Consider the following 15006-nt stretch of genomic DNA (forward strand, 5'->3'; position numbering starts at 1 on the left):
CTTTGTTTTTACTGGAATCTGTATGAGAGTTTTATAAATCTTTATTAGCTTTGGCTCCAAAAGAAATGGCATATAAGTAGTCTTTAGATGACTGGTACAAAGGGGGAAGATCTGATGATTCTGATTAAGTTTTTTAGTTTGAAAGCTTTGTATTTGTAACATAATGTGGTATATGTTTTAATGCTGGGAGATAATAATTGTTACCTTTTTTAAATTTATATTTTGTTTCATTTTATTGGTTCTTGAATGATGAGAATTTTACCTATATTTCTTAAGAAATGATCATTTACCACATGAGTGGTAGTCTACTTAAATTCACTTTAGTTATCTGTAGTGGTGTTAAGAACCTCTACAGACAAGGTATACTTTATCACATCTATAGATTCTGATCCGAGTATGTCTAATATGTTCATTCTCTATACTATCTCTTGATTCTGTCCCCTATTCTGTTTCTATAGCCACATTCCCTTTAATATATGTTCTTATTTCACGCTGAATTCAACAAGTGATTTCTTAGCTTCTGACCAGTCACCAGTCCAAACACTTCAGAATTCTGCTATGCAATCATTTGGTCCTTAATGTCTCCCCTGAAAACTTTCCCACCGGTGCCCAAGATCTTCCACAGCATCTCATTACTCAGTACCATTTATCATTATTCTTTTGTTTGTAGATTGATTGATTAACTTTTTTTCTTCAAGTTTTATAGAGATAAAATTGACATACAGCATTGTATAAGTTTAAGATGTTCAGCTTAATGATGTGACTTACATACATCCTGAAATGATTACTACAAGTTTAGTGAACATCCATCGTCTCATATAGATACAATGTTTGTAGTTAGTTTTAATTCTTCTTAGAGATAAACTTCCTCAGGTGACTAAGAAATTATCCCAGTTAAATAATTATTACTAGAAGATCCTTTTGGGTGTTGTACCATAAGTGTTCTATTGCTTGAGACTTTAAAATATTTTTGTTTTACAACACTGGTTCTGTAATGGTATCTGCCCTATAACTGAAAATACTTCCAAATTCTCCCTCCCTCTCTCGCTCTCTCTCTCTCTCTCTCTCTCTCTCTCCTCTCTCTCTCTCTCTCTCATGGTTTGTATCACATATATCTTTCTTATACTTCAAATGAAGTGCAGAATGAATTTCTGTTTTTCTATAATATATGGTCCCCAGAGCACACATATCCCCTTCACAGTTGCCTCCACCAAATATAGTAAAATTGTCATTTACTATCCAGAACTCTTGGGAAATAGGGACTATTGTCAGCATATTTGTCCAGGTAGTCTGGACTAGACATCACGTCTTGCTATCTTTATCTTTTAAGACTCAACATGGTATTGTGTAAATTGTAAGCAAGAATTCAATAAATAATTGATTTTTGAGGTGGAATCTTTAAATGAGTGAGAAAAGAAGGAAATGTTATCCAAACTGGGGAATAAGAAGTCACCCTCAATTTCACTATTATGTTGACTCTTTTATGCTGATCTGGGCTAATTTGTGAACTTGAAATTTGAGTTTTTTCCTTATAATAATGTGATAACAGAATTTTTGTTCTTAATTTTTATTTTACTTTTCTATATATGTCTCAGTTTTGAGTTTTATAGGATACAGAATGCAAGTTTCAGCATAGATGTTGCTCATTTCTTCCTGAAGGAGAATTAATCTCTTCTTTCAGTATATCTTTATATCACTAAAGGCATATTTCTCTTGAAATATTTATCACACTTTGTCATAATTAATTCTCTCTGTTTCCCAGAGTAGACTGTGAGCTCCTTGAGGGCAGGAACCATGTCTTATTCATCTTTTATTTTGTATCCATAGGACACAGTAGAAGCCTGTCACATAGTAGGCACTGTGTGAATGAATGAGTGAGTGAGTGCCTGGTACATTTTAGGTACTGAGTGAGTGATGGGTAAAATTAACATGTTCATGAAAATACGTGTATTCTGAAAATGTCATTTCTTTGGTCTCTGTTTTATACTTGTTTATTAATTTATACCCTGCCTACTTTCAAAAAGGATTTGAGGTATCTTGTCTGTTCCCATGTGGGAAATTCTCATTGAACTTCTAAATGGGATATCAGAACTATCAAGCTAAATGTATTGAAGTAATATCGAATAAACATAACTCCTTAGCATTTTTAGACATTGGGGTTTTGACATCACTGATGACATGATCAATGCCTAATCAATCATTTTCCCTGGCCTTTAATTCCATCATTTTCCATTACACTTGAATAGACAGAGCCACATAGTTGCTGCCAATATATTAATAGTCACAACTTTGGTTCAGATCTTGACCTTGTTTTGTATTTCTCTAGTCGGCGTGGTACAAGCCTAATGGAAGATGATGAAGAGCCAATCGTTGAAGATGTTATGATGTCCTCAGAAGGGAGGATTGAAGATCTTAATGAGGGGATGGATTTCGACACCATGGATATAGACTTGGTAAGATACAATGATTCTGTAGGATTTTCTATTTAGATTTTTTGGAAATTAAGTTGGATATTTACTAGAGGAGAGAAATACTTGCTATGAAAAGTAAGTTTTGCAAAATTCTTAAATAAAATAGTTGCCAGGAGTTTAGATACATGAGAAGGGATTGAGGAAGAGGGTGAAGTTGGTGGGGGTGTTAGGTCCTAATTTAAGATGATGAACTTTCAGATTAATTTAGGAATATATAGATTTAAAGGATTTATTTTGCTTAATAGTATACTAAGTATAATATCACCTTATAATTTGCCATCTTTTTACCATTATCAAAATAATACATTGTTAACATGATTTACCCTGTTATTGAGATCAACTGCCGTATCAGATAATAAAGTAAAATACTTAAACTTGGGAATTTAATATATATGAGGGTATATTCTTTGATAATTACATCATATATACAGTTAGGGCTTTATTGCATACAGAATGCTTGTACGTATTTCATTTTGCCACACAGCTTATTCAACTTTGTGAGGTAGGTTGAAAGGCTTGAGGATATTGAAGCTTAGACAGCCTATCCAAGGAGACAAAACTAGTAAGCAGTAAAGCTGAGATTCATTATAAGCCAGGTCTTCTGATTCTGTTTCTCAGTATACCTTGGTATATTCTCCTTAAAGGGAAGAAATAATTAAATATGGCTTCTCTTCAGAATAGTGTAATTCGGTATCTTGAAAGGAAAGTTGAGGGAGACATTTTTAAAGTAAAACAAAAAAATTGGTTTTCCAGTTTTCATCTTTAAGAATAATTTTCCACGAACGAATTGGTTTTGCATGTTTAAACAGTCTGTAGTTTGAATATATAGCATTTGAAATATTGTAGGGTACAATTGCAATTACATGGACCATGTGAACACTTAATGATAATTTCAATATTTTCAGTTACTATTTGGCTTATTATAGGTATGACAATTGTCAACTGACTTCCTTTTTTCTCCCTTAGCCACCATCAAAGAACAGACGAGAGAGAACAGAACTGAAGCCTGATTTCTTTGATCCAGCTTCAATTATGGATGAATCAGTAGGTTTAATTTAAATATGCCTCAAGATTATAAAATCAAAAGTAATAGGCAGTCCCTAAGCCTGAGGTTGAAGAGCTGGGACAATACATTGAGAATGGATAAAAACAACTGGACAGGAGGAAAAGAGGCAGGCAGGAGGGATTTTGGGGTAGGGTTGGGGAGGGGTTATGCAGTGGTGGTAACAGATTCAAAGTGCCTTTGAATCCCTTGCCAACTGGGACATGATATGTTAAGGAATTTGGACTTTTCCTGTACGCTTGAGTTACATATTGAAGGATTTTGAATGAGGGAGCGGCATGATCAGAATTGTGTTTCAGAAAGATTTCCTTGGATAGGATGAAAGAGAAGAAAAATAATCATAATAGTCATAATCATAATATGAAGGCATGGTGAAAAATAGAACTTGAACAGAGGCTTTGGTAATAAAGATAAGGGGATTGAGATAATTGGTTATTGTTAGGTATTGTCAGTTGTGTTTCTTCTATCAGTCCCTGTTACCATGTTCTCCCTGAGAATGCCTTGGTTCAAATCTTATAGTTTCTCTCAGACACACCATGCTCTTTCATGACTCCATGACCTTGTAAAAGCTTTTCTTTCTGTCAGAATTGCCCCTTTCCTTTAACTCGTATTGAATTCTTTCTTCAGTAGTCAGTTTGGACATTACCTGTGGAGTTTTTCCTAACCTTTTTAGATAGATACTTTATTCTCAGTTCCCATAACACTTTGTATATACTTCTATTTTGATAACTACCAGATTGGTGTAGTGAAATAAGATATTACATTCCACTCAATAGACTGAACTCCAGGCAGTGATGATTTTATTCATTTTGAGTTTTGCCTAGCTTAGTAGGTATTTAGTTTTATTTGTCAAATTAATAAATCGGTTAAGTGCCCTTCTATCTCACTTTTAGGTGTCTACCCATTTATGCTCCTTCTTTCTAACACCTCCTGCCTCAGGTGACTGTTGTATCATCCTCTGAGGCCTGCCTTCTGTGCCCCTATCTCTGCCATTCTCTCCTTGCCCTCTTCTTGCCTCATAATCTGCTTTCAGATAGCTCTTGGAAGAATTTTGACAAACTAACTCATGCTAACATGTTTATATTAATAAGGCCAGCTATTTGAGCTAAAAGACAAATATTTCATAGATCAGCGGGTATAGAAATCTTTCGACAAGCCTTGGGATCCTTTAAACCAGTGTTTCTCAATCTCTAAGGTGCATATGAATCATCTGGAGATCTTATTAAAATGTAGGTTCTGCTTTAGTAGGTCCGAAGTGTGGCCTGACATTCTGCATCTCTAACAAGACCGTAATTTGAGTAACATAGGTGACCTAGGCCTACCCTTAAGTCTGTAGTTTAAGTGCCTATTGAAGTATGTGGTTTCCCTGATAATCTAGGAGTATGTATCTTCCAGTTCGTTAAATAAAACATTTAGGTAGTGATTGTGATGAGGAATAAAAGAGAATCTTTTCAAGCAGATACAATGAAATGCATTAATTCTGTAGTTTATCAAGTTGGAAATTGGTACTAAAACGAATAAGATGCTCCCCCTGCTCTCAAAGGGTTTGTATTCTAGTCCAACTGTACTATCACTTTGAGGTGAAAAGGGATGGAAGCTGGTATTTGAAAACTTATGTGCCTGACACTATGCTAGGCACGATTTAGTTTGATCTAATCAGCAACCTTGTAAGAAAGGTGGTGGGATCCCACTTTTACACTCAAGCAAACTTGGACTGAAGAGGTGTTTCAGTGACTTGCTCAGAGTTATACAACTTTAGTGTCAGAGTAGTAATTTGACCTGAGTTCCTTTTGATTTAAAAATCTCATGCTGCCTCTACTGTGGAAGAAATACCAAGAAAAATATTTTAGAAATTGGAATGATTAACTGTAGTCAAAATTGATGTGGGCAAAGATCTTATTTTTTCATGTGTTCATCTAAAGTCAGGAAAACTGTAGGCATTTGTTTCCTTAGTCTCTTACTAGATTTGCAAAAAGGTGCCCTTCACTTCAGGTTACTACAGTAGTTGAACAGCAATGTAAATGTGTGTATATTTTTGACATTTAACATTTAGGGAAAACTATAATCTGAGTGAGGCCAGAGATAGGAACCTAATAATTATTTGTTATTTATAGAAAAATTTTGGCATTCTTGTGTTTATTGAATATGTTATAACTAAGGGGATAGTTCTGCTGCTTCTAAAATTGGGAAAATGAGCACATGCGTCTGTACCTGTAGTTTTATAGTATTACCACATGATGGCAGCAGTCACATAACTGAGTGCTCAGTATCTTTAAAAGTTCAGGTATCTTTAGACATCTTTAACCATGTATATATATTTAAGTTAATACTAGTTTGTTTTAAAATATACATTAAACTTTACCTCATTATCTCAACAATAATTTAAGAAGTGGAATAATAGAAATTTTTAAATGTAAAAATCTGCATTTGCTTTTCTGCAATAGCTTACATCTGTTTTTATTCAAGCCTGTGATAAATGAGTCATCAAAACAATAGTAAAATTGGGACTTTAAATCCTTTTATACTCAGTTCTAAGATTCTCTAATTTTAAGTGAAGTAACCCAAAGCATCCTACTATAGATACTAGCATCCTAGTATAGATACTAAATAAATCCTAAATGTGTTTTTCGTAACATGTTATCCATGTAATTCAGAAGTGGTAATAGGAAAACTCTGAGCAGATCAGTTTTGGGTTGCATATACACAACATTCTAGATTTATGATTTATTTAGTTTCATATTTGGAAACAGTGTCAACATTGGTTTATCCCATTGTGCCAGTGGTTGCTTTCTGCTACTAGTGGGCCAGTATTGTCTCAACACACCAAAGCTTGCTATTGGTACTTTTAAAGTATGTGCTTAAGTGGTTATTAACGTTAACACCAGAAACAGGTGTAGCTTATGTTAGCACAGAAAGAGAATAAGTATCACTAATATCATTCTTCTGTGTTGAGACTCTTATTAGAATTATCTGTAGTATAAAATTGGTAAAAGAAGGGTTTGGTATAATTGAGCTAATTTAACTGTTCTAATAGAAGAATCTACTTATAACCTAGACTGTACAAACACAGGAGAAAAGAAAAAAACCTGTTCAGGCCATTTCTAGGTAGGCACTTGGTTTGGAAAGAACTTGAGTTCATCTTCATGCCACACTCTACACTAAAATTGCTAATTAAGATTTTATCCTTTCATTCACCATTAGATCTTCCTTTACCCAGAGTCACAGAGTGTTATGGCTAGAAGGGATCTTTAAACATCACGTATCACCTAGGCCTCTTTGGTGGAAACATTCTAATCACCCAAACTCTGACTCTAACCAAAAAAGGAGAACCCTGAAACTTGGGTGGGGGCGGGCAAGGGGTGAGTAGTGGTGGTGGTTTTGGTGGATGACAGGTAAGAAATGGGGTACATTAATTCTCTATTGCTTTCATTACTGGGGATTCCAAACACTTTACTTGATAACTTACTACAATGAGCCTGCAATGAGATAGATATTTGTTTTCTGGTCTGAAAATACACAATTCCTTCAATTCAGATCAGAACAATTTGTGAGTTCTATGACTTTTGTTAAAGTGAGGTTTAATAATTTACAAGAGCCCTTTGTAAACTCAGTCTTAGCTCATTACCTCTGACTCTAATATCAGTTTTTTACTAGTTTATTATAGTATTTTAAAATATTACTTAATTGTCATAGTAAGTGCTGGAATTTTAATTGAAGAGCCTAACTTTTAGTATATACAACTGAAGGTTATATCTTATTCTTATTTAATGAACGAGAGGGAGTTGCTCCATTTATTACCTGCTTTTACTTTTTTAAGTTAGTGACAAGTAACTATTAGATTTTACTTAACATTCTTTTCCCAACTGAAATGTAATGAAAAGCATCAATATAACTTTGTTTGCTCAGATTTTACCTTACTTATTTGATTTCTTAAAATTTGTAGTCCTGTTCATTCACCCAGAAAGCTTCCTATTTTCTACATATTTATATTGTTTTTGGATGTTTTTGGTCTGCATGTTCAAAGGCCTTTTTAAAAACTATACCCACTTCACAGTGCAAATGACCGAGTTTGCCATACATCTTGTGCCAGAAGTGTATGTCAAGAAGCACATTCATTTGTTCATTCAACAAATGTCGGGTGCCTATGTTCAGGGCATTATCTAGGCATTAGGGGTGTGTATAAACATATAAATGAGACATGATCTTTGCTTTTAGTTATATTTGTGAGGTAAGTAGCATTGTGATTAGGCCTGATGTTATTTCATTATATGTTAATGGTAATTATAATTTTAGAATTATATATCTGAGAAGGGAATTTTTCAAAGTGGGTTTTAGCATGTTATTAAACTTAATATTACCAAGTATCAATGTAATATATTTTACAAAGAAATGAGTGACAATTTTAACAAGATTTTTTTTCCTCTCTCTCATTAGGTTCTTGGGGTGTCAATGTTTTAATACCAGTACACAATTAAATCTGTGGTGAAGTCATTTTCTAAGTGGAAGAGGAAATTTTAAAATAAAGTGTGGTAGATACAGTGAAATTCTGTACAGATTTTTCTCTAAGGAGAATATGACGTGCTTATACTTACCAAGATCAAGTGCATTTGAGGGGCAGTTTTGTTTGCCTGAAAAAAGTAAAGGACAAGTAAACAATTTGATGATAAGCTACAGTTTTTCTTAGAAAGTAAATATTTTATTTATGCGCTGTTAGTTGGCTTTTGAATCAATTATTTCATGCTTTTTTTAAAGAAAATATAACAATCTGAAGAGGCATTTGGTACAGACATGAATCCTCTCACATTTATTTACTGGGTGTACTAAGTAATGATGACCTCTGCTGGATTTCTGTTTACATCCAAGAGACAAAGTTAAGGATGGATTTATTCCCCTACCCTGAAATTATAGGATAGAATTGTTTTTAGCATTCTAAATTTAAATGCTTGAAACATCAATCAACAAAGCTTTCTTTTAAAATATTGTAATTGTGGAGAAAAGTAAACTTATAAGCAGAACTTTTACAATTTTTTCATCTAAAATGTATTTTAAGATATTTTTAAAATCCAAGAGCTTCTCTATACTTTTCAGAAATACCCAGATGCAGTGAACTGCCAGAAGGTAACCAGTCTCAAACATGCTTATCCCATTATCAACCCTGAAAGTTTGCTTGTCCTTTAAGATAAAAATGTAATGTTGTGATATTCCTTCCAGTAGTGCCACTGTATTTTGTCTCCAAATAAAAGAAGCTTATTGTAGTATGTTTGCAGAAAAAATTCTAAACAAAAATTATACAGCTTATTAGAGTGTGGGAATAGGGATCTAAATTTTAAATAAAATTATATATATATATAAATTGGTGCTGATTTTATAATTGCGCAGTTTGTTTAGTTTTTTCTTACTTTTAAATTCCAACTTAAAATTATGAGGTTTCAGAAATATATTGAAAGTTTAACAATGTTTAAAAATAGAAAAGCATGAGTGTTCATGCTTTAAAATGATTTTTAAATTTGTATTTTATATTGTTTTATCTATCTGTCTTTGCAAGCAGTCTTCAGGTTAAAGATACTTCTAACAGGTTACAGTACATTTCCTCTGTATGTAAATTAGATGGGATAATAGAATTCATAACCCATAATATTCTTTGAAAGCTAAGCTTTAAACTTCATTTTATGTCCTTTCACAAATTAGTTTAAAACAGAAAGTGGCTACTTGCCATTTTGACATCAACTCATTTTGCGAGGCTTAGGCAGCTAGACATCGTTTAAAACAAAATATTAACTTATATTACATGTGTATCTATCTTTTGTCAGTCGTCTCTCAGTTCTTGAGGTATATTATTTTAATCATTCCATGCCTTAATATGCTTGCAATACTAGAATATCTTCAGATGGGTGAATACCAAAAGGCTTCCAGTTCTTAGAGTCAGAAATCAACAAGCATTGGGCTGTGGTAGCCAAAAACCATAGGTTAGCTAAAGATCATGATAAAATTCAATTATTTTATTAAATCATGGTTAATAACAAATGAAGTCAGACTTGTCTAACAGATTTTCCATCAACAAATATTGTTATGTGCAAAAAAGTATTGCCTATGTTGTTTTTCACACCACTGCATTTACTAGAACTGCTGAGAGGACTGTATATATGATTTTAAACCTAAGTTGATTTTTTTTCTCACTCTTGAAAGGAGTACTTCTTTGTGAAAGCAGTTCTTACAGCTTTGTTTTCAACCAGCTAAAAATGTTTTATATATTACTCTAACCTGTTGTCCTCCACATTCTATTGTCCTAATTGTACTGTTTTCTGATTTGTATTTATGTCTTGAGACAGTAACTTTTTGAATAAAAATAAACCTACAGTATGTTGTATGTTTTATCTTTTGTAATTGAAGGAGGAGGGTGGCTATAAATGGTTTAGAAAGTGTACCTGTTATATCTTTTAACATGTTTGGGTGGGAATAATTTATAGAAAACATTGCCATTTTATATTTTTAATAAATCATACTTTTTTTAAATGAGACTAAATCCCTAATTGGGTTATTACTTTAAAATAGAAACCTGTGACCATTATTACTTTAATTTTTATCTGGTATGAGTTAAACGCTCTTTAAAATATCTGCATTGTTCATCCAGGATACATTTGAGTGCCCGCTATGTGCTAAGGCATGTGTTAGAGATCTAGCAGTGAACAAGATAGACAGGGTCCCTCCCTCGTAGATCTAGTGTGGCAAACAAATAAGGAAAGAATCAAATAAAATAATTAAACTTGTAATAAGTGCTAGGAAGGAAACCAGCAGGGTGTGCTGAGCTAGAGAGTGAGAGAAAGAGTTTGTGTGTGTGTAAAACCTCCCTTCGATAAGGGACTGATGCTTGGAGGTGAGTGAAAGCCCATAATTGAAAAAGAATTTACTAACTGAATTCTTACTGAAAACTCTTTGTCTTCAACGTGTTAAGATTTGCATTGTACTCTTTAATTTTTTAAAAAATTTTTGGCTGTGCCACGCAGCTTGTGGGGTCTTAGTTCCCTGGCCAGGGATTGAACCCAGGCCATGGCAGTGAAAGCACCGAGTCCTAACCACTGGACCGCCAAGGAGTTCCCTGCATTGTACCCTTTTTTTCCCCCTAGCTTTATTGAAATGTAATTAACATATAACATTGTGTAAGTTTAAAGTGTACAACATGAATATTTGTTACATGCACATATTGTGAAATTATTACCACAAAGATTAGTTAACACATCTACCACCTCATATAATTACCATTTTTTGTGTATGTGGTGAGAACATTTAAGATCTACTCTCTTAGCAACATTCACATATACAATACAGTATTATTAACTATAGTCACCACCCTTCATTGTACTCTTAAAAAATGATTTATATCAATGTAACACTGGCACACTGGTCGTTTAGGCTACTTTGTAGATATTATAAGCCCAGTCTTCTGCCATTCGTGATGTGGAACTGAACATAATAAATGACAGCTAAAAGCTGGGCACTGTTTGGTTTACATGCAGTAACTTACTAATAAGGCTCATGACAACAGGTGAAACATGTTATTAGCATCCCCCCTCCCCTACACCACCCCTGTCCCTCGACTTTTTTTTTTTTAAATCAGGAGGCCGTGAGGAAAATGAAGCACAAAAAAGTTAAAACACCTTGGGCAAGGTTATATGGCTAGTAGGTGATGCGGTTGGCACTCAAGCCCAGACAGTCTGGCTGCATTAAGTCCTGGCAGTATTGAAACTATTTGATACATAAGGATTACATAGATAATTGCATAAAGATAAAATGGCACATATTCATTGTGCCATGGTGAGGAAATGGAGCATCTTTAAGGAGTCCAGGTGGCTATAGAATTGAGTAGTATGAATCAACATAGTCCTTAATATGCTACCCAGCTGGCTTCTGTAAAGAGTATAAATTAAATCTGAGCCCTGAGCACATTGATAGTTACTAGTTAATAGTTTTTAAAGTTGAGAGACTGGGGAAGAGGAGTAGGATTAACCAGAAGCGATGTCTTCAAAATCTTGCCAAAAAGGGAACTTGTAAGGATTCACATGGATTAATTCCAGGTCAGATAGATTATTCTGGGAGCTGTAATGATTCAGCAAAAGAAAATGAGCCAAGGTCTTTGATTATAAGGAAACTAGGAGATGAGTTCACTAAGCATCACTTCAGGTCAACAAATCTTACTGTCTACTGTGTGCCTGGCCTTGTGCTAGCTGCTGAGACCAAGAAGACAGACTTTGTTTTCAAGTTAATTACAGTTCGTTGGGGTGCAGATGCAGAACTAATAAAATGGGGTAAGTTCAGTGTTTTTACTGGGTGTTATGAGAGCCCAGAGGAGGGGCAACTAACGGTGGGTATGCTCTGGGAGGCTTCCTATAAGGCTGACACTTGAGTTTTTCCCTCAGCGTTTTACTATGAAAAATTTCACGCAGCAACGCTGAATTTTACAGTGAACACATTTTACATTCTTGCTTTACCATATATCCATCTATCAATATGTCTTTTTCATGTAATTTAAAAGTAAATTGCAAACATGGGTACACTATCCCCTAAATATTCCAGCATTTATCATTAGGAGTTTAATATTTACCATGTTTTCCTTTTGGTATAAAACTCATATATGATGAAAAACACAAACTGTAAGTATATATTTGCTGAGTTGTAACAAATGCTTACAGCTGTTTAACCCAAACCCCTATCAAAGATATTGAACATTACCATCAATCCAGAAAGTTCGTTTGTACTCCTTACCAATCAATCTCTGCTTTCATCCCCTCTGCAACAACTCTTGTTTATCTTTCCACCATAGATAAAATTTGGCTGTTCTAGAACTAGATATGAATGGAATCATACAATATCCTTTTGTGCCAGGTTTCTTTCACTCAGCCTGTTTTTGAGATTTATCCATACTGTGTATCAATAGTTTATTTGTTCAATAGCTAATGGACATCTGGGTTGTTTCCACTTTCTGACTATTATGAATATAGCTGCTACTTGACTTGAATTTTAAAAGCTGAAAGGTGGGCTAGGTGAAATGGGGGCAGGGTGACCAAGGCCGAGAATTCCAGGCAAAGGGGACAGCATAAATGACCATCATGGACAACACTAAGTCACCTGTACTTCAATTTTTTAAAAAGTGGCCATCATGGGTGTAAGAACTATTTAGTAGCCACTTAAGGGTGGGTAGGGCAAAACTGGAAGATAGTTGGCCACCCACTACCTCACAACAGCTTTAAAAAAGAAAAAGGGCATTCACAGCTGTACCTTTGGTCACTTCATTGTTAAATGCAGTGTTCTCAGAATTGGCAAGTATCCAAGATAATAGTAGTAGTGTGCCTTTAAATGAGCTGTAATAAATTGATTTGTATACTAATATGATGGATTAGTCACATTAGGCCTTATTCTACCATTGAGAAAAATAATACATTCCCTACAGTTTCAGTTGTGTAGTTGTATTAAATTCCTGAGAAGTAGGTTCCTCAGTAGAAGTCAGTTTGGGGCTGATCGTGCAAACTTAAAATGGAGGGTCAGCTACAGTAAGTTTACTTGCTTTTTATTTTACCTCTTCCATCTTAAGTTCAGGATAAGCGGGAGGAGTTTAGTGAATCTTTGGCAAGTTAGCTTTTAAATAATTTTACAGTACTTAATAGCAAAATTATAACTAATTTTGAGGAAATAACAGCCAATATTTGTTGGATGTTTACTGTATGCCAAACTAGTCAAAGCGCTTCACTGGTAGTTAATTCTTGCATCAGATTTCTAGTTGATATTATCCACATTTTACAGATAAGGAAATGATGCACAGGTTAAATCAACTTGCCTAGGGGCACGTAACTCAAAAGTGATGGAATTTAGATTGAACCCATCATCTGACTCCACGGTGCATGCATGCTCTTAAACCACCTCTCTTCATCTTTGTGATACTAAATGTACCCAGCTACTTGCCTCTATTTGTATACACTGCATTTCCTTTTGTTACAGTGGAGAAACTGTCCCTGTATCAAAGACACTGGATTTCCCTCTCTCCCCTCCCTGCATTATCAGTTTTCCCCACAACTCGATCATTCCTAACAACATGCAAACCTTCCATCTTCAAAACTAGGGGAAAAAGCATTCCCTGGATTAAACATCTCCCTTTAGCCACTGCCCTGTTTTTCTCCTTTTGCTGTCTGAACTTCCTCTTCTCCGATTCTCTCTTGAAAGCTCTCCAATCAGGCCTTCCTTCCTACCACTCCAATGAAACTCTTCCATGTGCCAGTCCTAGTGACCTTCATTTTGCTGGATTTCCTTACCAATATTCTCTCTAACCTATCTACAGAGCTTTGTTTCCTCCAAATCACAGTTTCTCGCTCTGTACCCCAAGCTAACTCATTGATGGCAGGTTGAGAATCGCACCCTTTTGGTGGAGTTCTGAGGATGCCTTTCTTTGGCAGCCATCTCTCAGGGAACCGACAGAAGGGTGTTCCCATGTGGCTTTCCCATAGCCTGAACTTCTAACTGTTATATGAAGCCCCCAACCTCCATAGCTGTCAGGGTCTGGCTTATGCCACATGGAAACTTGCCAGTGATTTCCTTGTTAGTGAAGCAACCAATTTCATCATCTCCTCCTTTGCAAATGGCTTTGGTAGTGAGTTGAGAGAGGTTTGGATGGGGTGTTAAGATTAAGCTTGGAGCAGAGCGTGGCACTCGATTTCACGCCTGCCAAAACCTGTTTGGGTCAGATTCATTTTCTGATTCTAAATCTCTTGGGACCAGTGTCCTTTGTACCAAGTTTCAGTATAAGTGTAGACACATTTAACTGGCCCTTCCATAGCATTTAAAGGTTTAGCTGGCATTTCTTAGGATTTTAGCACCTTCAAAAGCCTTTTGTTAAGAATTGTCTGCTCTGAGAGCCCCAGTGGCCTGTGTATTAACTTCAGAAGGCTAAGCTGTTGCAAGGAGAGACTCAATAGCGATTCAGTGGTTTAATACATAAATTTTCTCCCGCTGGTAGTAATTCAGGACAGCTCTTCCAAATTGGCAGGTGCCTTTTTTCTATGTGGTTGTTGAAAGACACAGGCTCATGGCAGGCAACTCTGACATCTTTAATATATGGTTTCCCAGGTTGTTTGGTCATCGCCATTCTAGCCCACAGGAGGTGGGGAAAGATCATGGATGTGCGCCTGAAAATCGCACACATCACTTCTGTTCACATTTCATTGGAGAGAACTTTGTTATATGGCCACACCTAACTTGCAAGGGGGCTGGAAAATGTAGCCCAGGAAGAAGGGAGGAATGGATTTTGGCTGACCACTGACATTCTCTGCCTCAGACTTTCCCCTCTGGCCATCCGTGTATATCTCTCCTGCCATTCTTAGGACGTGCTTGCCCCATTCCCCATGGGAAACAATCCAAAGTCCTATCCAGTTACTACATGCAACTCAAAATTTAGTTTCTCTGCCTTATGCTCAGTCTTCTCCATCA

General features: G+C 35.4%; 1 protein-coding gene across 7 annotated transcripts in view; it reads left to right on the forward strand.

Moving 5' to 3' along the window:
• STAG2 (stromal antigen 2) overlaps positions 1 to 9894 on the forward strand; it is a 117169-nt gene extending 107275 nt beyond the window's left edge. For 5 of the 7 annotated variants that reach the window (XM_032619200.1, XM_032619197.1, XM_032619198.1 and 2 more), the window contains 3 exons: positions 2327 to 2453; positions 3438 to 3515; positions 7969 to 8792. In XM_032619200.1, the coding sequence (XP_032475091.1) occupies positions 2327 to 2453; positions 3438 to 3515; positions 7969 to 7992 (229 nt within the window). In that variant the 3' untranslated portion in view covers positions 7993 to 8792. Of the gene's footprint in view, positions 1 to 2326; positions 2454 to 3437; positions 3516 to 7968 lie in introns of all 7 variants that reach the window. The other 2 variants (XM_032619199.1, XM_032619201.1) reach the window with 2 other exon arrangements.
• The last annotated feature ends 5112 nt before the right edge of the window (positions 9895 to 15006 follow it).

This window comes from Phocoena sinus, chromosome X, assembly GCF_008692025.1.
Source record: "Phocoena sinus isolate mPhoSin1 chromosome X, mPhoSin1.pri, whole genome shotgun sequence".
NCBI classification, from domain to species: domain Eukaryota; kingdom Metazoa; phylum Chordata; class Mammalia; order Artiodactyla; family Phocoenidae; genus Phocoena; species Phocoena sinus.